At 44.7% G+C, this 24935-nt stretch overlaps 1 protein-coding gene and 1 long non-coding RNA gene across 3 annotated transcripts in view; one reads left to right on the forward strand and one right to left on the reverse strand.

Annotated features, from left to right (window-relative positions):
* Positions 1-356: 356 nt before the first annotated feature.
* On the reverse strand, positions 357-3906 carry LOC121134124. Its single transcript, XR_005871152.1, has 2 exons — positions 3674-3906; positions 357-1032 (listed from the first exon to the last, which is right to left on the reverse strand). It is a non-coding gene; the product is annotated as an uncharacterized LOC121134124 (long non-coding RNA).
* Positions 2384-24935, forward strand: part of Lonrf1 (LON peptidase N-terminal domain and ring finger 1) — a 32565-nt gene continuing 10013 nt past the window's right edge. Inside the window, exons 1-7 of one of the 2 annotated variants that reach the window (XM_040731816.1) lie at positions 2384-3152; positions 14758-14876; positions 16622-16744; positions 19351-19500; positions 19996-20239; positions 20342-20438; positions 22020-22134. In XM_040731816.1, the coding sequence (XP_040587750.1) occupies positions 2462-3152; positions 14758-14876; positions 16622-16744; positions 19351-19500; positions 19996-20239; positions 20342-20438; positions 22020-22134 (1539 nt within the window). In that variant the 5' untranslated portion in view covers positions 2384-2461. The remainder of the gene's footprint in view (positions 3153-14757; positions 14877-16621; positions 16745-19350; positions 19501-19995; positions 20240-20341; positions 20439-22019; positions 22135-24935) is intronic. The other variant, XM_040731817.1, reaches the window with a different exon arrangement.

Genomic DNA, 24935 nt, shown 5'->3' on the forward strand with positions numbered 1-24935 from the left:
GGCAGCAAAGGGCATACCCTTTTTGGTGGCAGAGGATGACAGAAGAATGACCCATTACAAAGCCAGTGGTGACTGTGCTGGGTCTCCCTGACTCACGGGGAAGCTGTGCTGCATTCAAAGGCCACAGTGGAAGTACAGCCTCTTACATAAATAAGTTACATAAATGGGCGAGAGCAGGTTATGTAAATGTATAAACCAGCAAACATGAATTATAGCCATTCACAAATGCCTTGCAGGACGGGATGTGACTCCTCCTCCCGCCCCCTCCCCCCAACCTCATCACAATTGTGCCACTGCATTTCATGCCAGCATCAGGTGTACCCGTCACCCTCATTAGGGAAAGAAACTCCAAAGGACACAGGGATTCTTCGATTTTATTTTCTGTAGTACCCACTTTCCTTTTGAGAGAAATTTCATAACAAACATACAGATTTAAGCTGTATCTGGAAAGAAATGCATGTTTATCAATTTGTTATACTTTGTCTAATCATGAATACACATAATGAAATGCTTGCTGGGGCACATTTCAAAAACTGCAGGGGATGCGAATGAAGCATAAAAGTGAACAGCAGGGTGTGTGTGTGTGTGTGTGTGTGTCTGTGAGCATGTGCTATACTGCTTAGATTTTTTAAGTCTTAAGTGAATATCTAAGCATCTAACAAAAGTCATTGTTCTGCTGGAGCTGTGTTTCCATGCTTGGGGGTTTGCCTAGCAGGCAGGAGGTCCTGGCCTCAATCCCAGAGCTATACAAATTAGGTAAACACAATTGCTCTGCCCATTGTGACTTAGATTTAAGATTCTGCTCATGAACGATTCTCTGTGCTCCCCACCACAGATGACGAAGAAGTGCTCTTTGCCTGACTGGAGCTTGCTTCAGATGCAATTTGTGCGTCAATGCTGGAGCAGGAGACTGGGACTGTCCTTAACTCTTCTTCTTCCTATGCCTCTTTGTTCCTGTCCCCTCCGTCTTTTCTGAAGATATAATTTGCTCATTGTGTAGCCGGAAGACACTTTGGACCTTCAACACCTGTTCTGTGTAAACAGGGGTTAGCATCCATAGTTAGCTAATTTCAGACAGCATGACCATCGACTTGCTTTGTCTTGAAAATCGTAAGTAAAATTTTTCGAAGAAAGATAACAGCTTACTAAACATTGTAAATGATACTACCACAGTGAGAAGATGTTAAAATCTCTTTATAAAACTGACTGTGGGGTTTGAGTACAATATATTTCCCTTCCTGTTACCAAGTATCTGAAAAAGACCCAAAAGCCTCAAATCCCTTCCTACATTAACGATCCAGTACCCTATAATCAAATCTATAAATATTTCCATTGAGAGTATTAAACCCGCTGCTGTCACATTTAAAGGAACTAGGACCCATTATATATACGCCAAACGGTCTTCCGTCGACAAAGCTGCAGACTGCTTGCATTGTAGTGATCTGATTTCTGCCATCGGGAAAATATTTTTCCCCGTTTTCTCATTAAAAAGAACTTTAAGTCACTGTGGATTGGTGTGTTTATGTAGGATGTAGAGCACACCTTCGCTTTCTAAGAGCATTCGTGGGCTTGTTTTTATGGTTTAATGGGTTTTAGTGTATTGCACTTTTTAAATTTAAGATCGCACACAAAGTATCGGGCTTCATCGGGACAGTTCATTCCTGTCGTTCGTACTCTTAATGAACTTTCATCTGCACGAACCTAGCACCAGGAAAAACTCCGCGTGCTGGGAGGAAGCAGCCTCAGGACGTGGAGTGAGTGTGAGTGTTCGTGTGTGTGTGTGTGTGTGTGAGTGTGTGAGTGTGTGTGTGTGTGTGTGTGTAAGTCGACCGACTTCAGATTTGAGTCTCAAAGTCACCACACCGTGCATTCATTGTCCCTCTGCTTGTACTTGCCAGCAGTAACCCAGGGCATCCAGAGCCACCCAAGGCTTCCTTCTACCGCCGGGAGGGGTCGAAGTTCCTACTCAGGTGCAAGAGGTTTGGGGTCACAGTACTGCGGGTGCGCAGACGCCCACCATAAAGGCCTGGGGACGGGCCACGGCTATAGGAGGTGTCACCCGGCAGGCCGCCCGGGAGACTACGGGCTTTGTTCAGTCACCAGCCATGCCCTCCTGGTCAGAGAAGCCAATTAGATCCCCGCTGGGGATCATCTGATCTCTCGTCCCTCGCCAGGAGGGGCTCAGAAAGGGCGGGACCGGTGGGCCCGCTCCCGGGAACTGGGCGGCCGGCCGCGTGTCGGGAGGCCGGGCTCGGCAGCCAAGGCCCGCCCCGCTCCGCCTCGCTAGGCCCCGCCCCGCATGTCCAGACCCCGCCCCCGGGGCTCCCCGGGCGCGCGCCGCCCCGCCATGTCCGCGCGCCACGCCCCCCTGCTCGCCGGCCGCGTGCGGAGGAGCCGCGCGCCCCGGAGGTTCCCGGACCGTGGCGGCGGGCGGCGGTGGCGGAGCAGCCCTGCGCGGGCCATGTCTTCTCCGGCCGTGGCGAGGGCGTCCCCGGGCGGGAATCGGGAGGCGGCCGGCGGCCGGCGGAGCGGGAACGGGCCGTGGGAAGTGGGCGGCGGCGAGCGGCTGGAGCGCGCGGGCGCGGAGCCGGGACGCTGGGAGCTGCTGCTCCGCCGGGGCGAGCTGCTGGCGCTGGGCGGCCACCTGAAGGGAGCGCTGGAGGCGTTCGCGGCCGCGCTACGCCGCGGGGCCCCGGCCAGGCCCGAGCGCCTCGGGTCGCTAGTGGACTGCTTGGTGTTCAGCTACCGGCTCCGCCACGGGCTGCGCTGGAGCGCGGCGCCCGCGGCGGGCGCGGCCGGGCTGCTTAGCTGCCTGGGCTGCCGGGGCTTCCTGAGCGAGCCGGTGACCGTGCCGTGCGGCCACAGCTACTGCCGCCGTTGCCTGCGAAGGGAACTGCGCGCCCGCTGCCGCCTGTGCCGGGACCGCCTGCCGCCCGCCGCCGCCGCCGCCGCCGCCGAGGGGACCCCGCGGCCGCCGCCCCTGGCCGCCGCCATCGCCGACTTCCGAACCAGCGTCGTGCTCAACCACCTGGCGGAGAAGTGGTTCCCGGGGCAGCGCGAGCGCGCGCGGGCGGCCGGCCGCCTCGGGGAACTGCTCCACCAAGGGCGCTACAGAGAGGCCCTGGCCGCCGCCTGCGACGCCCTCCGAGCAGGTGACGCGGGGCTGCGGTGCGGGCCGGGCGAGCGGGGATCGCGGGTGTGGGAGGGGGCGGCGCCCCGGGGTGCTTCGGTCACGGTGGGGATCGCCTGGGAGTCGCGAGTGACGCGGCGCGGGGAGGGGCGCGGACGCCAGGTTCCCGCGTGTGCGCGCCGAGAGGGGACCCGGGCCATGGGGTGGGTGGCTGGCTGGGTGGCTGGGTGGCTGGGTGGGTGGGGGCCGCGGGCTTCCCGCTGCGCGCTGTCCGGGAACCCCAGCCAGGGTGGGGGGCGAGCATCCCCCGGACAAGGCAGGGTCCGGGGGTTCCGGGTCTACCTTGGTCTTGCACTAAAGTCACCGGGGCAATTGGAAGCCGCGGGAGGGCAGAATTGCATAAGCTGGGTGGGGGGGCGTTGTGTAACGGGTGACGTTCGGTGGGCGTGGCGGGAGCTCGGCGCGGGCACCGGCACCCGGAGGCCCAGCGGCGGCCGGGCTCGGAGTTGGTGGCCGGCTGTCCCCAAGGTGGTCAACTCTTACCTGAAAGCGTCTGAGGGATCGCTTGCTCCTGGAAAGGCCACCTGCCTGTCTCAGATCCTGCTGCCATAGACCTCTGGGCGTGCTCCCACGTTTCCCCTGGTGTTGGCGGAGAGTTTGCCCTACTCACAGTAGACCTGTAAAGGGAAGCTTTGTCCGTCTTTAGTTTGTGTTTTGGTCTCCAAGAAGCCCCAGCTTTGTCTTCGTCTCCTGGTTAGCGCTTTTCTTAAGATGGCTTTAGGCTGCGAAAAAGGGTCATGCAAACTTAGTAAAACCAAGAGTTCCTCTTTAGATCTTGGCTGTTCTCTACCGGGCTGGAAGGTGGGGATGTGGGGATTACCTCCTGGGGATTCTATACCAGTGGACCTTATCTAGAAAAGCATCTAGAGACATCTTTGGATGGTCATCCCTTGTGGGGGTCATGTCAGTACAGACATCTAGTAGCCCTTCCAAGGACACTGCTAAACATTCTGAAACTCCTCCTAATACATGAAAGAAGAATCAGGCCCGGATGGCAACAGTGTCATGATCACCTGATGCTGGGCTTGCTTTGTGTCTGTTGCCTGCCATGAGAAATTACTTAGGGAACAGTCCCCAGGAAATCGGTGACACTGGAAATATGAACTGATTTTGAGGCTAGAGTTAAGTTATAGTTGTCATAGAAAGTATCATCTTGTGAGTCTTTTAGTCATGTTGAGCAAGTGACAGTAGCTTCAATCGTACCCCTGGAGTTCAGAGCACAAATGCGTCACGTTTTCATTTTCTCCCAGTATTTTGGTGAGGAGCAGAACAAAAGAAAGCTTTGGAATCCACAGTTCTGTGGGGGTGACTCAAGTTCTCTGGGCGAATCAAGTCGAGTGGGGAAGCTGGACTCGGCCGCCCCAGTCATAGGCTGTGGTCTGACCTTAACCAAGAAGCAGAGCTAGGACACGCGACTTGTCCATCTCCTGGGTGGTGGCTTGTCTAGGCAGCTCAGACCCTCCACTTTTATATGTTGACCTAGGATTCATCTGTCTCTGTAGTTCATCTAACAGAAATTTTAATGGATATTTTCAAGGAAAGTTTTTTTTTGTCATCAGTATGTAATCTTGAATGAAACTTGAAGCAGTATTTGTTATTAACATCTGATGTAGTTATTTGATCTGATTGATTACATTAATTCAGGTGATGTTATGGAAGAATAGTGAGTTCGATTCCTAAGGTAGAACTCACTTAACATCCTGAGCACAGTCTTAAGATTCTAGAGCTTAGACCAAGATGGTATCTTTAATAGAAAAGCTGTGAATAATGAACTCTTGTTTCCAAGCTTTGCAGACTACATGTAGGATTTGTCTACAAGCTACAAAACCACACTTTTGCAGGACTAGAACCCAGGTCTCTTGCCTTTCACTTTGTTAGCGTATTCATTTTTTTCTTATACGTAGGCTTGTCAAAAATCAGTAGTTCTACACCTGAATAAGTATCTCAATGATACTGGTGAGAATAATATTTTTATCTTTTGAGTTCTTTGTGTGAGATAAAGGGAGGACAATCAGACAAAACATATTTTAGTTGGCAGATGGCAAATTTATGTTTCACAACTTATGGGCACTAATAAGAGTAGGCATATAGTTCGGGGTAGAGTACCTGCCTGGCATATGTAATATTCAGCTTTGCATTCCTAGCCTTCAAAACAAACAGCCCACCACAATTTGCTAGCTGCTAACCTCATAAATCCATCTGTACAGTTGTCAGAGTTAACTTTTTTGGGAGTTGGTGAGTTAGCTCGGTAAGCATTTGAAATACATTTATAATTGTCCAACTATAGTTATTAACGGTACTGTCAGCATTGATAATGAAAAATATCCTTTGCTGTAATTTTTCTTGTTTCTTAGAATGAAACAAATACTATTAGAAAAAATAATCGAGTCTGGAGTTGGCCCACACACAACCAAACTTATCCTTGTCGACAGAAAAAGAAAGCTTGGAAACCCTTGCCAAAATCAGAAGTCCCATTGAGATTACATAAGGTTCTGTTGCATTGAAATATATTTAGATAACATTTAATCCATTGATCTTTTGGTATTAACTCTGAGATGTTTCGTAACTTCTTCTTAGTATTCAGGGAGCTTATGTAAAAGTCTTTCCTGCATTGAATCTTTATACTCGGGTCTTTCGAACTGATCCCACTGTGGAGCACTGCTGTCTTTTCATTTGGGGTTTTTACACTGACCTCCCCTCTGTCCTGTGTCCCCCACTCTCCAAAAGAAAACAGCAGAGCTGTGTAATTGACAATTTGAACCGGCTTCTGTAAAAGTCAGGTGTGTGTGTGTGTGTGCACCATGCGCGCGAGCATGCGCGCGCGCGCACACAGGTGCTTTTATTTAAATTGTGTAAGGAAAGGGGGCATTTTTCATTTGTTGATGTTTTCATGTATTTACTTTATTACATGTGCACACACATACATGCTATGGTGTGCATGCGTTTTTTGATGTTTTCATGTATTTACTTTATTGCATGTGCACACACACACATGCCACAGTGTGCGTGCGGAAACCAGAGGACAGCTTGTGGGAATTGCTTTTCCTCTTCGGTGTTGGACCTGGGAATGGGCCGGCAGCAAATGCCTTTGCTGATGAGCTATCTCACCTGCCCAGATTTTTGTCTTTAGTATTAATTATATAGTTCTTGACTCTCTGTAGTTTTATACGTATGAATGGGTCCTCCAGGGAACCTTCAGACGGAAGGTGAGGCCTCTGTAGCTAGAGATGTTTTACGACGAGTGACAAAGCTCTAGAGAGACACCTACCAGAGTCTCGGTACAGCCTCCACCTACTGTGGGACCTGGGCATGGGGCCTGCCCTCTCTGTGCTCTGGTCTCTTCCACAGAGGGCTGCTGTGAGAATTAAATGAGTGAAAACATGTGAACTGCTTCAAAAAAGAGCCTCACACAGTAAATTCCCAGAAACCATAGTCTTACAACATGCATGCTTTGTTATGGTTAGGTGAATTAGCTGAAACTGAAATCCAAGCCTTGTGGTTTCAAGCTCAATTCTAGTTTCTATATACATTATTACCAAATAAAGGTTAAATCCTGATTGTAGATTATACATATCAGTAGCAGCCTGCTATATCAGTTTGAGGAAAAAATGATACTATGAAGTTTTAGTTATAAAAAGATTGGTGAAAGCAAATACATTCTGGATATGTTTAAAGAAGACTGTAAAGGGTTTTGCAATCTTCCATAACTCAGCCAGTATAAAGTGATTTCATTTTAATTTACTCCGAACATATTTATATCCTCACTGCACAAAGAACTTAACACAGGCAGATACATGCTTCTTATAGTTCACAGAATATTTTCTTTTCTATCATCTTAGCTGAACCCCACAAAATCCATGCCAGTTGAAAGGCAAGCATCAGTGTTTCTGGTTAGTGGGCTGAGGAAGAAAAGCCCAATGGTTTCAGATGGCTTCTAGTCAAATAACATCTAAGCACAAAGCAGGTGACTGGCCTCTGAAAATGGAATAGGTTTAAGTATTAGCATATAAGGAATATTAGCTCATACTATTCACTCAACAAATATTTACTGAGTATCTTCGATATGTCAGGAACATATGCTATTTGTTTTAGGTTCTGGGAATACAATAAAGAACAAAATAAAGTCCCTGTCATTACAGAGTTTGTATTACTGTTTTTTTTTTACTTGTAGCAAAATGATATGTATTCAAAAATATTTTAAAATTTGAATTTGTTAATTATTGACTTCTAATGAATTGATACTAAAGTCATTTAGTTACTAAGGGGCTTGAAAGGTCTTGTGTCACTAAAAAGAGTGATTATGTAATAACAGTCTTTTGTTATGGAAGATGGAAAGGCCTGCTCCTATAAATACCTTTTATGTGTCCTGTTTTAAATAAGTACCTGTCTTTTATTCATCAAGTAATACAAAGTGTATGAAAATGTAGTTACCTTAGATTTATTACTTGCACAGTAACTTTTTGTTTAAAATTGTTTCTATTTAGTTTAAATTATCAGTTTTTATTTTTTTATTTGTGTGTAAATGCATGTATCTATGTATATGTATCACTTATGTACCTGTGCCTGCAGAGACCAGAAGGGATGTCAGGTACCCTGGAACTGGAGTTACAGGCAATTGTAAGCTTCCCAGCATGGGTGCTGGGAATTGAACTTGGGTCCTCTGCAAAAGTAGCAAGTGCTCTTAACTCAGCCTCAGTAACATTTTAGGTAACATTGTCTAGTTTTCCATTTCTGTTCTTATCCCGTGTTTCTCAGAATTGGAGTTAGTTGTGGCAGAAGATGACTTCCCTCAGAGCACTCTATTATGCAAGACTGAAGCTTTCTTCAACCCCTCTTTTCCCCCAGCTCACTTGGGTCAGCTGCAGGGTCCAGTCTACGTGTCAAAAGATGTTTCTCACCTAGTCTAAGACTGATGTGGGTGAATGCAAGGTGAAGCATCCTCTTGTAAACACTGTCAAGAGTTAACAGGATGCCTTACTACATTCTGAAATTGTTGCAGTGTTATCAACAATGTTGTCACTGCTCCAGTACTTGTGTGTCAGGGCCATCTAGGTTTCTTTTTAACCTACACATGCTATTTTATTCAGTTTTTGAGCAACTTTAAGATACACTTTGGGTTTGTTTGTGTGTTTGTTTGTTTGGAGACAGGCTTTCTCTGTGTAACAGCCCTAGCTATCCTGGAACTGGCATTGTAGACTAAGCTGGCCTCCAACTCCCAGAGATCCTCCTGCACCAGAACATGCTTAACCATTTCAACTTGAAAGTTTTCTCTCAAGCTCTCCAAAATGATATATTGGCAAGAGATTTCTTTCAGTATAACGGATAACATATTTAAAACACTTACAGTACAGCTAATCTATACAATTCACCCATCCCAAGCTGTCTGAATTAAGAATTGTAGCACTTTCTATTATGTAAACCTTTCCTCTTCATAAAAGCCCCAGATGAGGCTGGGAAAGTGAATCAGTATGTACAGTGCTTGCTATACAAGCAGGGAGACGCGAGTTCTGTGCCCAGCACACATGGAGAAGGCTGAGCACATAGCTTATGCCTGTAATCTCGACTTTGGAGGAAGAAGGAGACTCCTTTGTGTTTGCTGGCCAGCCAGTCTAGCTGAATTGCTGAGCTCTAGGTTCAGTGTGAAATTGTCATAACAGATGGATGGACGGACAGAAGGACAGAAGGGAACGGACGGATGGATTAAACTACAACCACAATTCCCATTTCTGTATGAAACTAGATGTGGGGTTTGAAAATTTGTATAAAGAAACATGGCAACTTGGAAAGCTGTTCTTTATAGATTCTCAAAAATAATTCAGACCAATTTAGTCACAGGGCCTAAAATGGCCATTTAAGCAAAGTTGCTGTTTTTTGACACGATGGGGTGACAGGCACTCTCTGTCTTTACTAGTTACTGTATGGTTTCCATTGTCATGACCCCTGAGATCATTACTCCTGTCTCTGTTGAAGAAACCATCTCTGCCTCTGAACAGACTCATGCTTGTTGTAAAACATGATCAGGTCACGGCTGGCTTGCTGTCTCCAGTAGGATGAGAATTCTACCTGGCAGTGCTGTGATGATGGTATATTTGACACCACGGGGAATTGAAGACTGGCTAAACTGAAAATCATGTGACTGAGCTGATGGTGCGAATCCTGACTGGTGCACATGGGGATTCCCAAATTCCTACCACGTGACAGCACAGAACACCCCATCCCTGCCTGTCCCTGACGATTTTCTGGAGCAGAGAGTAGTCTGAGTTATGGGTTATGAGGATGAAGGCATGCCATCCATAGGCCATCACTGCTGCTGGAACAGCTGGAAGAGGAGCTCGTCTGTCACGAGTTTCCTGGTTACTCAGAGTATCACCTGCCTCCACTGCCTCCTCCACCCCATTCCCATGGGATGAAGCAGGCAGCCAATGCACCTTGATTTTGTCTTTTGATGGTACATATACTGGCTATTTAGAGGGAATGAGAGGGTGTGTGTGTGTGTATAATTTCTTTTGATGTTGGTTCTTACTGTGTCGTGTAGGCTAACCTTGAACTTATTTAGTGCAGGCTGGCCTCAAGTTCCCCATCCTACCTCAAACCTACCCACATGGGGTCTCATGCATGCTGGGCAAGCCCTACAGCACCAGGCTTTATCCCCAGTCCTTTGCACGTTTTATTTTGACAGGCCTCACTAAGTTGCCTAGGCAGACCTTGAACTTGAGATCTTCCAGCTTCTGTCTCCCTAGTACCTGAGGTTAAAAATTCACACCACCAGGCCCAGGTTCAAAAAAAAATAAATTTCAGGTGTGAGGCGATATCTTACTAAGGAAAGCACAGTTGTAAGGACTTGAGTTTGAATCTCTGGAAGACTCAAGTAAAGCTAGCTGCAGTAATAGTGTGCGTTGATAATCTTAGCTTAGCTATAGTGGGGTGAGAGACAAAAGTGAAAACCTTAAGAAGCTGAGTGGCCAAGCAGCCTGGCATCTACAGCAAGGAACCAAAGATGTTGTCTTTAGGTAGAAACTGAGGACTTGATGCTTGAGATTGACCTCTGACCTCCACATGGGTGCTGTGGCATATGCACACCTGTTCTATTTCACGAGATTTGTTTTTAAAGTTTTAAATGCTCTTCAGTCATAGCTAAGTCACATAAAGGATATTTGTCATTTGCCACAGACGACAGCAAGTCGGGGCTTCTGGGAAGTAGTCTGACTTCACATGTTGTTGATCCTAATGATATTCTGTACCAAGGAAGACTCCAGTGAGACGTGTCCTGGAAAGGGGGTTGGTGAGCTGAGTCAGGTTGGATGGAAAAGTCATCCAGAGAAGAAAAGGGCTTTGTAAGGGACAGAATGACGAGGAAGGAAGACCTGCTTGGGAGGAGTCAGGACGTGGAATGGCATCCACAGGGCAGTCGTCTCATCGGGGATTGAAATGGGGCATGGGAGTGATAAGAAGTAAGGCTGTAGGAATCAGGGCCCTCAATAACACCTCTGTCTTGTGCCCAGATGGAGAAGACGGTAAGCCAGTGGAGAGAAAGCTAGCTTTCCTAATGGGACTGAAGAGCGTCTAGCAGCCTAACTTAGGACTCCTGGCAGGAGAACTGGAAACGAGAAGAGAGACTTGGCATTGCAAAGGATGACTTTGATTTGGAAAGTCATTGGTATCACTAATAGAAAAGAGAAAGTACTGTTTGATGAAAACAAGCTGAGTTGAGGCTAGCTGTAGCAAGCGGATGGAAATACGATTGTGAAGTCAGGGTGAAAATTCAAGACTGAGGTGTCAGGCCCTAAAGGTAAATAATGGCAAACAAGGAGATCTGTGCCTGGTGCTGGTGGCAGGAGACAGCCAGTTTAGATCACAGGGTTCAAGACCTTTTTGTTCATTTGTTTTGGCCAGGTGTCACCATGTAGCCCTAGAATCTATCAGGTAGCCCAGGCTAGCCTATAATTCAGGATCTTGCAGACTCCTGAATGTTGAGGTGCCAGGTGAGTACTCCCATGCCAGGGTATAAGCACCACAGCAATTACCCTCAGTAAGGTTAGCCCACGCCGTGTTATCTCAGTGACTACCTTTTCAACAGTGGATAATGTGCCAGGCATGCTGGGTGCGTGGGCACCTGTAGTAGTGAACTGGAGCTCCTCCATGATGTCACAGGCGGTGACGTCCTTTGTTTGCTCCAGGGTCTTCAAGTGCCGATGGAGCAGGTGGGTCATCACTGTTGACTTGCAAGCTTCAGTCGATGGCACAGCCAGGGCAGATTGCTATTTTCAGTTGCCTTTCTTGAAAGTGTATGTCGAGAGTAAGCATTCTGTATGTTTGGATATCCAAAGGGCCTGAACTAGTGTGCTTGGCTCCCTTGTGGAATTGAGGATGGGAGGTGAGGGGAGTGGGCCTGCTCTCTTCAGAAGTGACGGAAGTGTAAGCTAGATGATGCGGCTGATGCTGTTTTCTAATGAAGTCATTCAGAATAGTTATTCCATTAACATTTGATCTACAAGGATCTGGGCAAGAGTTTTAAATTCTCTCTGTGTTTTCCTATCTTTTCTTATTCCAACTATGCCCACTTTTTAGAGCGGGCTTTGGGTGCTACGAAGCTGAGTGCTTGTAGAGAAGATTGACCCCCTCTCCACTTTTGTCAGAGTGAGGACAGTTTCTTTTCTCGGTTTATAATGGCGTATGCTTATGCATAGTGACCAGGAAAGCATGGCGAGGGTGGCTTCATGGTGGTGGCCTACGGGGGCCTTCTGCACTGTACATGACACCAACCAGGAAGCTTGTCAGGCTGGAAACCAGCTAGGTTATAACCCTCTAGCCCCACGGCCATGTTCCAGTAGTATCTACCATCTGGACCCCAACTGCAAAGCTTCCCCCAACCTCCCCAGACAGCCTGCAGCTGGAGGCCAAGCTCTTACAGGAGCAGGAGGGAGACATTTCATATTCCAATCCTGGCAGGTGGATAGGAAGATCTGAGTGTACTCTGTGTGTCAAGCATGGTGAGAACTTGCGGTAAACATGCGAAAGGAAAAACAGCCCACCAAGGAGTCCAAAGACGGAGTGGGCTGCGCTTCCACGGCGAACTCCCTCTTGATAGGGCTCTGCCTCACCCTGGTGGCTGGAAGCCCGAGTGTGATGCAGAATCCCATTTCCTGGATGCTCACTTGTGGACAGCGTTGGACCGTGTTGGCACGCACACTCTGTTCCCCAGTCAGCGCTGCTGATGCTGCGTCTTCATTGGATAAGATGCTCAGAGGCAGGTGGAATGTAAGGGAGCTTGAGCGCTCACAGACTCCAGCTTAATTGTTGGCTGATTAATCACCAGGCTTTTAAATTTTCTGTACAGTTTTTTTTTTCAGAGATTAGTTTTAAGGTATCACTTTAAGAAGAAACATGGAATTTTTGTCGTGTCTTTTTTATCAGGTCTGGGAATTTCATGCAACAAGTTTGGGTGATGTTCACCCTTTCTCTCAGTTCCTCCCAGATCCACTCCTCCCCCCCAGTTTTGTGTTCTCCTCCTTCTTCCCCACCCACCAAATGTAACTTGTGTGGTCCATGGATTCTTGGATGCGCGGCCTTCCGCCGGAGCATGGTTGGTTGACTTACCCATTGGCTGCAGTCTTAAAGAAATCCATTCTTGTCTCCCCGCAGCTAGCAGCTGCTAGGTTCCTCCTCTAGGAGTGGGACTTCGTGGGCACGCCCCGTCTCCATGCTGGGCTTTGCTCTGGCTTGAGGATGTTCATGGGGCTTCCTCAAGCTGTCACTGCCATTGCAAGCTCCTAGGTGCAGCACCATGACTTTTTGTTTAGGAAGTAAGGTATTTCTCATGAAATATTAATTCAAGATTTTTCATTGATGTAAAATTGAGGAGACAATATCGCTCCAGTTCTCAAGCATGCTGTAGAAGCTTCAAAGTGCCTGATGGAGTTGTTAAAGTGGGACTATCTGCAGAGAACACAACTTAAAAACTAGAGTAAACTAGGAGCAATTGGATTTCATTGAATGTATTTTTGGAGGCATTGTGTCCTTTTTACAACAAATAGTTTATTCTATAAGTATAAGGTCATGAAGGCTCAAAATGAATAGCTTTAAAACTGAGCTGAACTCAAGAAAGCCAGTAACAGAGGGGGAGGACTGATGATCAAAGGGATTAAGACTGGGCTGGTTTAACCCCCAGAAACAGCTGACCAGACAAAGGTTAGCTCTTGAATCCCAGGCATCAGCCTGGGAATCCAGCACAGGACTGATCAAGACCCCCTGAATCTGGGTGTCAGTGAGCAGGCCTAGGTAATCTATTGAGCCTTGGGCAGTAGATCAGTACTCATCCCAAGTATACACATGGACTTTGGACTCCCATAGAACAATGTGAGATGCACTCTCACCCTGAACTCTTGGGGAAGGGTCTAGGCCCTGCCCTATATGAAATGACAGACTATGGACACCCCCATGGAGGGCCTCACCCTCCCTGGGGGAATGAGGGGATAACAGGGGGGGGTTGGGGGGAGGGCACGGGAGGAGGGGAGGGAAAGGGAGAGGGACCTGGAACTGACTTGTGAAGCAACCTTGTTTCTTATCTAAATTTAAACTGGAAAATAAAATAAAATAAACGATAAAAAAAAGACTCAACTGAACTTCACCAACCATTTATTAAATTTTTGCTTAGGCTTCAGCTGACAGTTTGTCTACCTGCAGTAATTAATTAAGGTAATAGAGGACAGCTAAGTGGCTGGCTTCTTTTTTTTTTTTTTTTTTTACGAGACAAGGTTTCTCTGTATTGTTTTGGAGGCTGTCGGACCAGACCAGCCTCGAACTGACAGAAATCCACCTGACTCTGCCTCCCGAGTGCTGGGATTAAAGGCGTGCGCCGCCACCGCCTGGCTAAGTGGCTGACTTCTAAAGCCATCGGATAATAGTTAAGTTTCTGAAGCACACGTGTGAAGGTAACAGTGAGTGATTTCCAGGAGCATTTGAAATTAGATGTCTCTGTGTAGGTACGAGTCCTGCTGTGGCTGGGAATGAAAGATTTGACCACGAACTAATTCTGATCAGTCCATTCCCTTAAGAGTCAGGACACTTACTCCCTCATGAGACTGAGCCTTGGCCACTTCCATGTCACTGTGGAACTTTTCATCTGAAGTGTTTTTGTTTTGTTTGTTTGTTTTTATAAACAGTGATTTATAAATTAAAGTCTCAAGGGTGAGTAATATAATTATATTTTAATTGATAAAATTTCAAAAAGGCAAGTTTTCTAAACATGTAAGACATGGCTTGGAAATCTTTATGGAGTACTTTGTTGGAAAAAAAGTTTTCTTATAAGTAATTTTTATCACAAAAACATTTTCAGTATCCCTAATTATCATTCTTGTCACTAAAATGATCTTATGATAAAACTTCTGTTCAACTTTTGACATAAGAAGTGTGTTGTGCCAATGCTGTACTTGGTTTGTAAGCTTTAAATTTGGCAGTTAATTGACTTTGAAATAACAAGTTTTTCTTAAGCTAGTACGACAGTGTTTTGCGGATTATCATAGTAATCATTCTAAAATAATCATGTCTTTGTGAATTGTTTATTTCAGAGCCAAGTGACCTGACTCTCAAAATCTACAGAGCGGAGTCCTATGCTGGCCTCCAGGAGTTTAAAGCAGCCATAGAGGATCTAAACGCAGTTCTCTTTCAGCTTCCAAACTGGCCCGAGGTAAAGTGACTGTTCGCATTTGCGTGAACTTGACAGTGGCGGCCATGAGGACTTCAGTTATAGCTACAGGTCATAACAGAATGGCTGGTTGGCCTCAGATGAATATATAGTTTGGAGCTAAGTCAATGAAGTGTTTACCAAACAAGCTTAAAGACCCAAGTTCAAACCTAGGACCCGTGTAAAAACCAGGTGTCTTGGTCCAGGTTTATAGTCCAAGTGCCAGGGAGGCAGAGACAGGCAGAGCCCTGGGGCCTACAAGGTGGCATCAGCCAGAGCCGACTCGAACAGTCGTTAGCCTCCTTTAAAGCTGTTTAGATTTTATGATCCTGTGACTGGTGAGACCACTCCTGACCACATGAGGTGTTTCCAAACTGCCTGCTGTGGAAGTGACCCACACACTTCATCTTTGCTGAATTAATGGTGGTTTCTAGGATTTGCCTTTTGATGGGACGAACTCATATCATGGAGAAAAGGAAGACAGGACAAGGATTTTGATAAGGTTGCAACTGTACTTATTTAAGACAGATTAAAGAGAAAGATACACTACTTAGTATCTTGGGAGACATGGACTTGTTGCTCTGAATTTTTTTCACTTTAAAAAAAGTATTGTTTTTATGTTTACCATGTTTAATTTTATAAAAGCTTTTTAATAAATATGTTTATTTAATTGTTTTAATTATAAAATGTCCTCAAAGAATAATTCTACCTTCCAAAGACCATTTTATATATGTATGTGTCTACATAGATTTGAATATATCTGCGTATGGAGAGAGAGAGAGAATTGGAACTGAGGGTAGTAGTTATAACCACGGGGAATTTGTAGCATGGAATCCAGTTAATTGATCACTTAGATTCTCTCACATTGTGTAGATAGTATGAACATCATATTTTAGCGTGAATATACAGCCCGCCATAGCATGAGGTGTTGAATTACATACACAGGTTGTTCACTAGACATATTTAAAAGTTTAATAGCAATTTCTGTTTGTTAACAGCTACAAGATAATGACTTAAATTTTACCTAGATTATTTGTCACTAATAGTTAAACAGTAATTGTTTAAATTTTATTGAAATTATTTGTAACTGGTAATGATCTATTCAATGTATTGGAAGAAGAAACTCATAGTTTAAATATTAATATTATTTGCCCAGATTTAAAGAAGAGGTTTTTACATGGTTATTAACACATGCTTTTATATATTTTAAAGTCAATAAATTCTACATGTTATCTTCTGTTTCCATCAAACAACATGAGTTCAATCAACATTACCCTTACATGAGTAGTCTTTAAATTGGTGATTTGGGGATTTAGCAGTTAAGGTCACTTGTTGCTTTTCCAGAGGAGCTGAATTCAGTTTCAGCACCCAGGGAAGGTAGTTCACACCACATGTTAACTCTCCTTCCTGGGGATTCTGACACCCTCTTCTGGCCTCCTCGGGCACCTGCATGTACACACAGAGACAGACACACACACGTAAAAGATAAGTCTGCACATCAGTAATTTCTCAAGTGAAGATGGATCCCTGGTCTTGAGAACACTAACCGCTATGAACTTTGGTCCAATCATTTTGAGGGCCTCAGTTTCCCCAGTAGCACTTCTTTGGAGTAGCAAGTAGGCTTTCACATGCTTTGTCCTTCTCAGAGACCGTTAGTTGCAAAATTAGCATATCTGAGAAACCTTTGTTTCCTGGATGGTTTTGGGCAAGAGTTCTGTGCATAAAGCGTGGTATGTGCTTTGTTGAAGGTCTACTTCAGGAAGGGGAAAGTCCTCCAGGACGCCGGGTTCCTTGGCGATGCCTTACAGCTCTTCCTCCAGTGCTTAGCCCTGGATGAAGACTTTGCACCTGCAAAGCTGCAAGTAGAAAAGGTAATGCATTTACCACTCCTCCATTGTCTAAGCCCGGGCTGACATCATCATTGCACAAACCAGGACAACGCCCACCAAGCTCTTTAAAAAAGGGTGACACATGGAATGTAAGGAGGAATTTTATGTGAGGAGCCATTTGACAAGCATGTTCTTATCTCCATTCTTGACGAAACCAAGAAATTTCATTCACAGATATTTCAGTGTAGTAGTTTTGCTTAATTAATGCAGATACTTCCAGATTTAGTTTGAACATCCCTAATTTAAAAATCAAAAAATCTGAAACCTTGGGGATGAGATGCCATGCCATATGTGAAAAGTTCATTTTTGACCTCATATGACTGATTGATCATCGTCAAAACACTAAACACAAGAGCACTGAAAACATGATACAAAATGGCCTTCAGTTTATGGGTACAAGATACAGACAGACAAATTTTGTGTTTAGACGTGTGGCCCATCCCCAAGGTACCTCACTATAAGTACTCCAAAATTTAAAAAAGAAAAAGAATTAATTAATTGAAACTGGGCGGAGCACTTTGGGAAAGGCTGTACTCTGTTCATTGAGAACCACACTGACAGTCTCTAAGGAAAACTGCTTTTTGTGCCCCACTCAGGAGGCTCTGGACCTGCCTGTGCCCTCACTCAGGCCTGTCCCTTCCCCGGTTGACAGAAGTGCTGGCCCACTCGGCGTGTTTGGTCTCAGCACGCCACACGTCTGTGTCTATAGATTGCCCTGTAATGGTTGAGAGAAGGGCTGTTTTAGGAGACAGCGAGGGAGGGAAGGTGCGGGAAGCAAGGGGTGAGAGTTCCATGATGAGATACTTCAGAGGAAAGATCGACTCAAAGCAAGTTAAGCAGGTGTCATCATGGAAACAAACGAAAACCGACATTTAGCTCTAGCCAAACTGACACAGCATCTGAAAAGAGAGGGTCTTTGAAAATTCTTTGAGGAACATCCCGATTTAGATCCCCAGGCATGTGACCTCAGTGTTCACAGGATGTGCCACATCACTTGTCCCTTGTGGCCTTTTGTAAGGGTCACCTGCATCAGTGTCAGGTACGTTACCTCCTGGTGAGGCTGCAGACACTGAAGAAGATTGGAGCTTTGCATCTTCCATGCTTGTGGGCATCCTCCTCTTTGGTAAGGATTTCCTACAAATGGTGGAGCGCTATACATATAACGTAGGTAAACATTACAGTTCAGCGAGATTTTAGAGATGTACGTAGCAGTGTGACAGCTGCTTCTATAATCTCCGAACAGTTCCTTTCCAGTCAGTTCTCCATCCCAGTTCTCCCAAGAAAGCTGCCATTCAGATTCCTGTCCCCACATGAAAACTCTGCCTATTCTAGAATTTTATATGAATGGAAACATGCAATGTATACTCTGGGTTTCCATTTGCTTACATAATGTTTGTGGGACTTTTGGTTTTGACCAAGTGTCCCATCACATGAATCCACCACAGTTTGTGGTTTTCAGTTTGTAATGGTCTTCATTTGCTTTGCTTCTGTGATGTTCTTTTGGAGGTGGTGGTGATGTTTGTTACACTGTCATTTCAAAGCATTTCATGGAAAATACCTAGGAGAGGAGTTGCTGAGTTCTAGAGTAGGGGCATGTTTAGTACATTTCCTTTTTTAATTAGAGGAAACATGAACATGTATGTGATAGATTTTTTTGATGTTTTAGTTTTTGCAGTATCTAGGTCGACACTCTGAGGCTTGCATGTTCTGCATGAGAGCTCTTTACCAGTGAGCTACATCCGAGGCCCCAGATGGCTTTGTATTAACTGGATTATTGCTTGAACACCTACAGAAGACATACTCCAGTCACACTACATATATTTCCTTACACTGATTTGTGAGTAGCAAATTCTGTGTGTTTGAGTGGTGGCACACTCATAGGTAGAGTTTATGAAATACCCTGCTGCACACAGAAATATGGCATTTTATAAAACACCTTTTTCTTTCAACTAGTAATTCCCTCTATCTCAATAAACCTGTTTGTCGGAGTGAACACCCAGAAGGTTTGATGGTGCCGCCAGCTGCATCTGAACCCCCAGCTCTTGCAGGGCAGCTCTTTGCTCCCAAGTGCGTGCCTAACAACCCAGGCTGCCATATGGGTAGTTGGTCAGTGACTGGCTAGGATCAGTGTAAACATGGGACCTTTAGAGTTTTGTGTTTGAGTTCAGATTCTTCCGTTCACACACACCACAGTACTCCAGCTGCATCCTGAAAATAGACTGTAGTAGATACCTTGATCTGTGTTGACAGAATAGGGCCCACCACTAGATTAAATAGTTTCTGCTTCTCTTTCAATTTCTTCCCTTTATAATCCTTATGTTTAAAAAGCCAGCCTTTCCCTTGAGTACCTTCTCAGGCCACTTTCCTTTCTTTCAAAGGTTTGACACCCCCCCTTTTTTTTTCTTGACATGATATGGTTCCTGATGAGACCATAGTTGGAAACCTTTAAAATTTATCGATTTTTTTCCTGATCATTAAAAATAATATCTGGTACAACGCCTCCCAGAATTTGAATAGATAAGTTTATATTGTTGTTTTTCGCCAGATAGTACATATCTTCTATTATATTTTTATAATATTTCTTACAGATTTTGTGTGACTTATTGTCCCCTGAAAACTTAAAGGAAGGTCTGAAGGAGTCTTCCTGGAGTTCATTACCGTGTATTAAAAGCAAATCTTTCGGCTTTCCTTCAGTAGTGGAAGGGCCTCACTCTCCTGGTGAGCTCATGCTGAAGCAGGTAAGGGGTGGAAAAGATGACCATTTGCTCTGTATCCCTGACCTCCTCACAGCTAAGGCCCTCTCATGGTCAAACACTGAGACCTGCTTAAGTGCGTATTGCCTATCTAGTTGTAGTAACTGGATCTTGTCTGCAGTTTTTGATTTATACTAAAGCTCTATCTTTAGAATATTTTCTCACTGACCACCATTTTAGGTCACTTTACTGTCAGAGAATTTCCAGTGTTTTAGAACATCAGAGGTTGTAAATATCTTATTCTCCGTCTAGGAGCATCTACATTATTGTCTCTGCTTTAAACATCACTGTGACATCAGTCAGCTTGATGTCTAAGGCTGTGTGAATACGAACAAAAGTCATTTACTTGCCCAATTTTAGAATGAAAGTTCTGTTAAATGAGTGTTCAAACGCACGTTATAAATCTCCCTTCCATTTTTCTTCTGGGCAAGAAGACTAAAGACAATGAAGAGAGTTACCTTTGTTCATTGTGTTCTACAGACTCACGAACAACCAGAGGAGGCCCCAGAGCCTGTCAAAGGGAGCTTAAACCGTGCTCAGTCAGCACAAGTCATCAATGCGGCGGCGGCAGTGCCTGCCAGAGAGGATGGCTTAAAGCGGGTGTCCTCAGAGCCTCTACTGTCTGCTCAGGGAAAAGGTGTTCTGCTGAAAAGAAAGCTGTCTCTCTTAGAGCAGGATGTGGTTATTAATGAAGATGGGAGGAATAAGCTGAAAAAGCAAGGTGGTAAGGCTTCTGTTCTACCCTTACCCCACCAAAGTATTGATTCAGAATGGCCTTTGAGCTTTTCCCCCTAAAGAGTAAAACCCTGTGTGTTCATTTGAATAGAATCTCCCAGTGAAGACTGTGTGTTTTCATTAGCTTATGGTGACATCCCAGAAGAATTAATAGATGTCTCCGATTTTGAATGTTCTCTCTGTATGAGGTAAGTGTATCACATTTTATGGAGATGACTGTATGGATGTAAATGTAGTGTAGATAAAAGTAATTGTAGGTAAGATAAAGTAGTGACATTGGTTAAGGACCAGAAGATGGAATTTTAGTCCTAGGTTTAGCTTTCTACACCCTTGAGGAAGTAATTAGACCTCTGAATCTCAGATTTCCAAGTTTAGAAAGCGAGGCCAGTGTTCACTGTACCTCAGTGTAGGGAGGATCTGGTTGTTCATCTAGGAAAAGACTGTTGGAAGTTGTAATGTACTCTGAGATAGATTTGAGTAGGAATCTAAATTATGTATTTTATGTATGTCATTCTGTCCTGCTCATGGTAACCATTAAGTCCTCTTAGAATAACATGGGATAAGGATTTCCATTGTGCAAATATTCATGATCCTGGCTGTTAGATGGTTTGAAGGGCTTTTCTCATTTTCATGAATTGTGGTAGAATCAAGGGACACAGCCCCCCCCCCAACACCTGTGACTGGCCATTCTAGGCTGATCCTGAGTCTCTGTAGTGCTCCTCTGCAGGTGTCTTCATTCTGAACCTGTTTCCTTATCCAGATAATTCCAAAGTGTATACAAATCTAACAATATTTAGGGGAAACCAATGGGTATCTTTTAGGAAATAATTATAGAATAAATACAGTTTTTCTGTGCTGAGAGTCATATCTGATATTACATTCTGGTGCTTCCTCAGTCATATTTATTACAGGGTCTCACTGTGTAGCTGGCTTTGAGCTCATGATTGTCCTACCTCATCTTCCAGAGTGCTGGATTTAAAATATTGGGTTTAGGGCTGGAGCGATGGCTCAGAGATTAAGAGCGATGGCTACTCTTTCAGAGGTCCTGAGTCCAATTCTCAGCAACCACATGGTGGCTTTCACCCATCTGTAATGAGACCTAGTGAACTCTTCTGGCCTGCAGGCATACAGGCATGCAGGGAAAACACTGTATACACAATAAATAAATACATCTTTTTAAAAAAAATGGCCTTAAATACCTGTTCCACCATGCCAAGCTAGATCATTCTTTCTCTAAATTAAGTTATTATGCAAAGGAATTTTATCATGACATCTTTATACTTATATCATTATATTTTGTTTATAATATTCTTTTGGTGTATTTTATGTAGCAAAGCTTTTATAAAACTACAAAGGACCATTTTTAACTTGATGAGGTTATATAAAAGCCTAATGATCACTGATGATGTACTTTATTAACTTTTAGCTGTCTTTACATTTACCTTGAGTTAGCTTTCGAGGCTCAATTTGGATGGGCCACACTCAAGTGTTGGGTAGCCACAGGTGTCCATCTAGTGGCTACTGCAGTAATCGCCGCGGTTATAGGCCCCTGGGAGCAAGCTTCTGTTGATGACGATCTTTCAGAAGGATCAGGAGGGCACGGGACACTCACTTAGCATTGTCCTCTTCCCCTCTCCTGCCCCCTAGCTTGGCCTCCTTTCTCCTTCCTCCTCTAAGTAGAGATTGTGTTGTGGTCCATTATTAACAGGTGCCTTTCCGATGCAAAGGCCCCTGATGCGAAAGCTAACAGGTACTCTGTTTGATTTCAGGTTGTTTTTTGAGCCAGTAACAACCCCTTGTGGACATTCATTCTGTAAGAATTGTCTTGAGCGCTGTTTAGACCACACGCCATATTGTCCGCTCTGCAAAGAGAGCTTAAAAGAGGTAAATGTGCATTTTATCTGTTTATTGGCCTGAAGTTTGGCAAGATGGTTTGGTTTCTATTCAGCCACAGAAAGAGTGATTTCATTTTCAAAGTGAGGTGCATTATATATTCTGACTAAGCACACTGCTTATTACGAATTGTACTGCCTGGTTTTGTGTGTCAACTTGACATAAGCTGGAGTCATCAGAGGGAGGAGCCTTAGCCGAGGAAATGCCTGCATGAGATCCAGCTGTAAGGCATTTTCTCATTTAGTACGGGGAGGACCCAGCCCATTGTGGGTGGCACCATCCCAGGGCTGGTGGTCTTGAGTTCTACAAGAAAGTAGGCTGAGCAAGCCTGGGAAGCAAGCCAGTAAGCAGCATCCCTCCATGGCCTCTGCATCAGCTCCTGCCTCCAGGTTCCTGCCCTGTTTGATTCCTGTCCTGACTTCTTCAATATGAACAGCAATGCTGATGTGTAAGTCAAATAAACCCTTTCCTCCCCAACTTGCTTTTTGGTCGTGGTGTTTCATTGCAGCAATAGAAATCTTAAGTAAGACACCATGTTGTTTAGGAAAAGAGAAGTTGAGAGTTGGGAAGAGACAGGTCCTAAAGACAGAGCCCTTTCCACTGCCTGGTCAGGGGAAGGTTTAATTTTAATGATGACACTCCTAGGGAAATTCTGCTGCCCTGCATCTCACCCTGTTCCAGAACCCATATCACCTGGAGCAACTGCCCTGTACAACCTTCAAAAGGTGGAAATGCTCCAGCTTTACCATCCTGTTGGGTGGCCACCAACGGCATGTCACTACTGAAGCACTTGAATACTGGCTAGAGTGTCTGAGGGACTGGTTTTCATTTTGTTTAATGAACTAAAGCTTGAGGCACAGTGACCAATGCTTGTTACACTGGGCAGAACAGCTCTAAGAAGTGCTGGGGTAGAAGAAAGCAGGAAGTATCCATTGTCTCAGAATCAGATCAGCATTAGCACACGGTGAGGAGACAGGTGGGCTCAGTGCTGTCTCCTGAACCCCTCCATCAGGATCAGCTAAGTGGGGCTCAAGCTCCATGGTACTATGTAGCAACTGCATCACTGGGAACATGCATCCATGGGAGCATGTCTCCCTGTATCTTGTACAGAGAAAAGTGTCCTCCTCCAGTGAATTAAATGAATGAAAGTTTTTTGAGTGTAGTTATTTTCTATATAAAAAACACCTGTGTGGAAACACAGTGGTGTGTGTTGCTACATCTGATATGTGTCTTACATAGCAAGCTGGTATGTTGAAAGCACAAATATGTACACACACACACACACAGTTTGCACAGTCAAGAAATCTAAAATAAAGTCACTCTTGAAGGGTTTACCAATTGTAACAGCTTCTCAGTGTTTTTGGATAAACTATGCTAAACATGCTATTTTTTCCATACTTTAGATAATCTGCACTATAATTGCTCCTGTTTTCCAGTTAATTATTCAATTCATTTCTTATTTAGAAATACTTTGTCTTTAAAAGTATTAGCAGTTTGAAAGAAACCTTGAACATACCATTTGAATGTATAACTAGGTATTTAAAAATATCTATCCTGATTCTAACTTTGAAGATACCTTATGTTGTACCATTTGCAAAGTGTAAATATAACTAGTATAGAATTTGAAAATAATAGTGGTATGCTCTACAGTTTTGCAAATTTCCTGCTTGCATTTTGCCATAGTCAGTTCCCCATTAAGTGTGGTTTAAAGACAGGAACATTGCAGCAGCCGAGTATAAAATGGCTGTACTTCCCTGTTACAGAGTCTGCGGTTGGTCTGTCCCTTTGTAAATGAATGATCTTAGCTATTTGACAGTATCCTTAGCTAAGTTCCTAGGAGGTGACCCACTGGATCAGTGGCTGTATTTTTATAATGCACCTAAGAACCACTTGTCAGATTGCCTAGTCCCCTGCAGCTGCTACACAAATTTATACTCCTCCCAGGGTTGTAAGGCACGGCTTCATCAGCTGTAACTGTGTAAACATTCGTGTTTTCAGAAATCTTTATGAATTCTACGGAATATAGTAAGAAGACCGCTCTTAGAAGTGTCGTGATAAACTCCTGTTGTCCACACACAGACTGATGGAGTACTGCCCTGGTCCTTCTGGAGTCGTAAATCCAGTACCTCTTCTAGGGTGTCCACTGCTTGGTAGCACCTGTGTCATCTGAGAACTTGCTACACTACACCCTCTAAGTCCGAATCCTGGGGGGCTGGGGTTGTCTAGCAATGTGTTTCCTATCAACGCTGAAAACTACTTCCACAGCTCCCTACCTTCCCGAACTCTTAGGCTTCCCGGCGTGCTCTCCATTGGCACTTGGCGAAACTGCTGTTTTTGTTGGCTCTGCAGATTGAAGGATGGCCTCTCTTCTGAGTTCTTTCTGACTGCTTGTATTTAATACATGTGTATTTTTTGTGTACATACTCTGAGCATGTCCCTGGTCGTAAGCAACTTTTAGTTTAATTACAGAAACGTATGTATCCATATCCACATGATACAGTGTAGGGGTGGATGTACCCCTTCACTGTGGTAAAAACAGTAAAATACTCAGTGTAAGGTAAAGAGAAATTAAGGGAGACGTCATAAGCATGCAGTCAGCTCCTGACCCGAGAGAGCTGTCATAGACAAGATTGAGGTGGATTTTTTTTTATGAGTGTATCAGCAGTGTGGGTAGCAGCTTGTCAGAGCGTTTAGAGGAGCACAAACGTACCATTTACACAGAGGTGGGGATGATCACAGAGAAAGCAGCATCCCCATGCAGACGGTGATGGTAACAATGGAAGGAAACCCTA

Source organism: Mesocricetus auratus, unplaced genomic scaffold (assembly GCF_017639785.1).
Source record: "Mesocricetus auratus isolate SY011 unplaced genomic scaffold, BCM_Maur_2.0 Super-Scaffold_100026, whole genome shotgun sequence".
Lineage (NCBI taxonomy): Eukaryota > Metazoa > Chordata > Mammalia > Rodentia > Cricetidae > Mesocricetus > Mesocricetus auratus.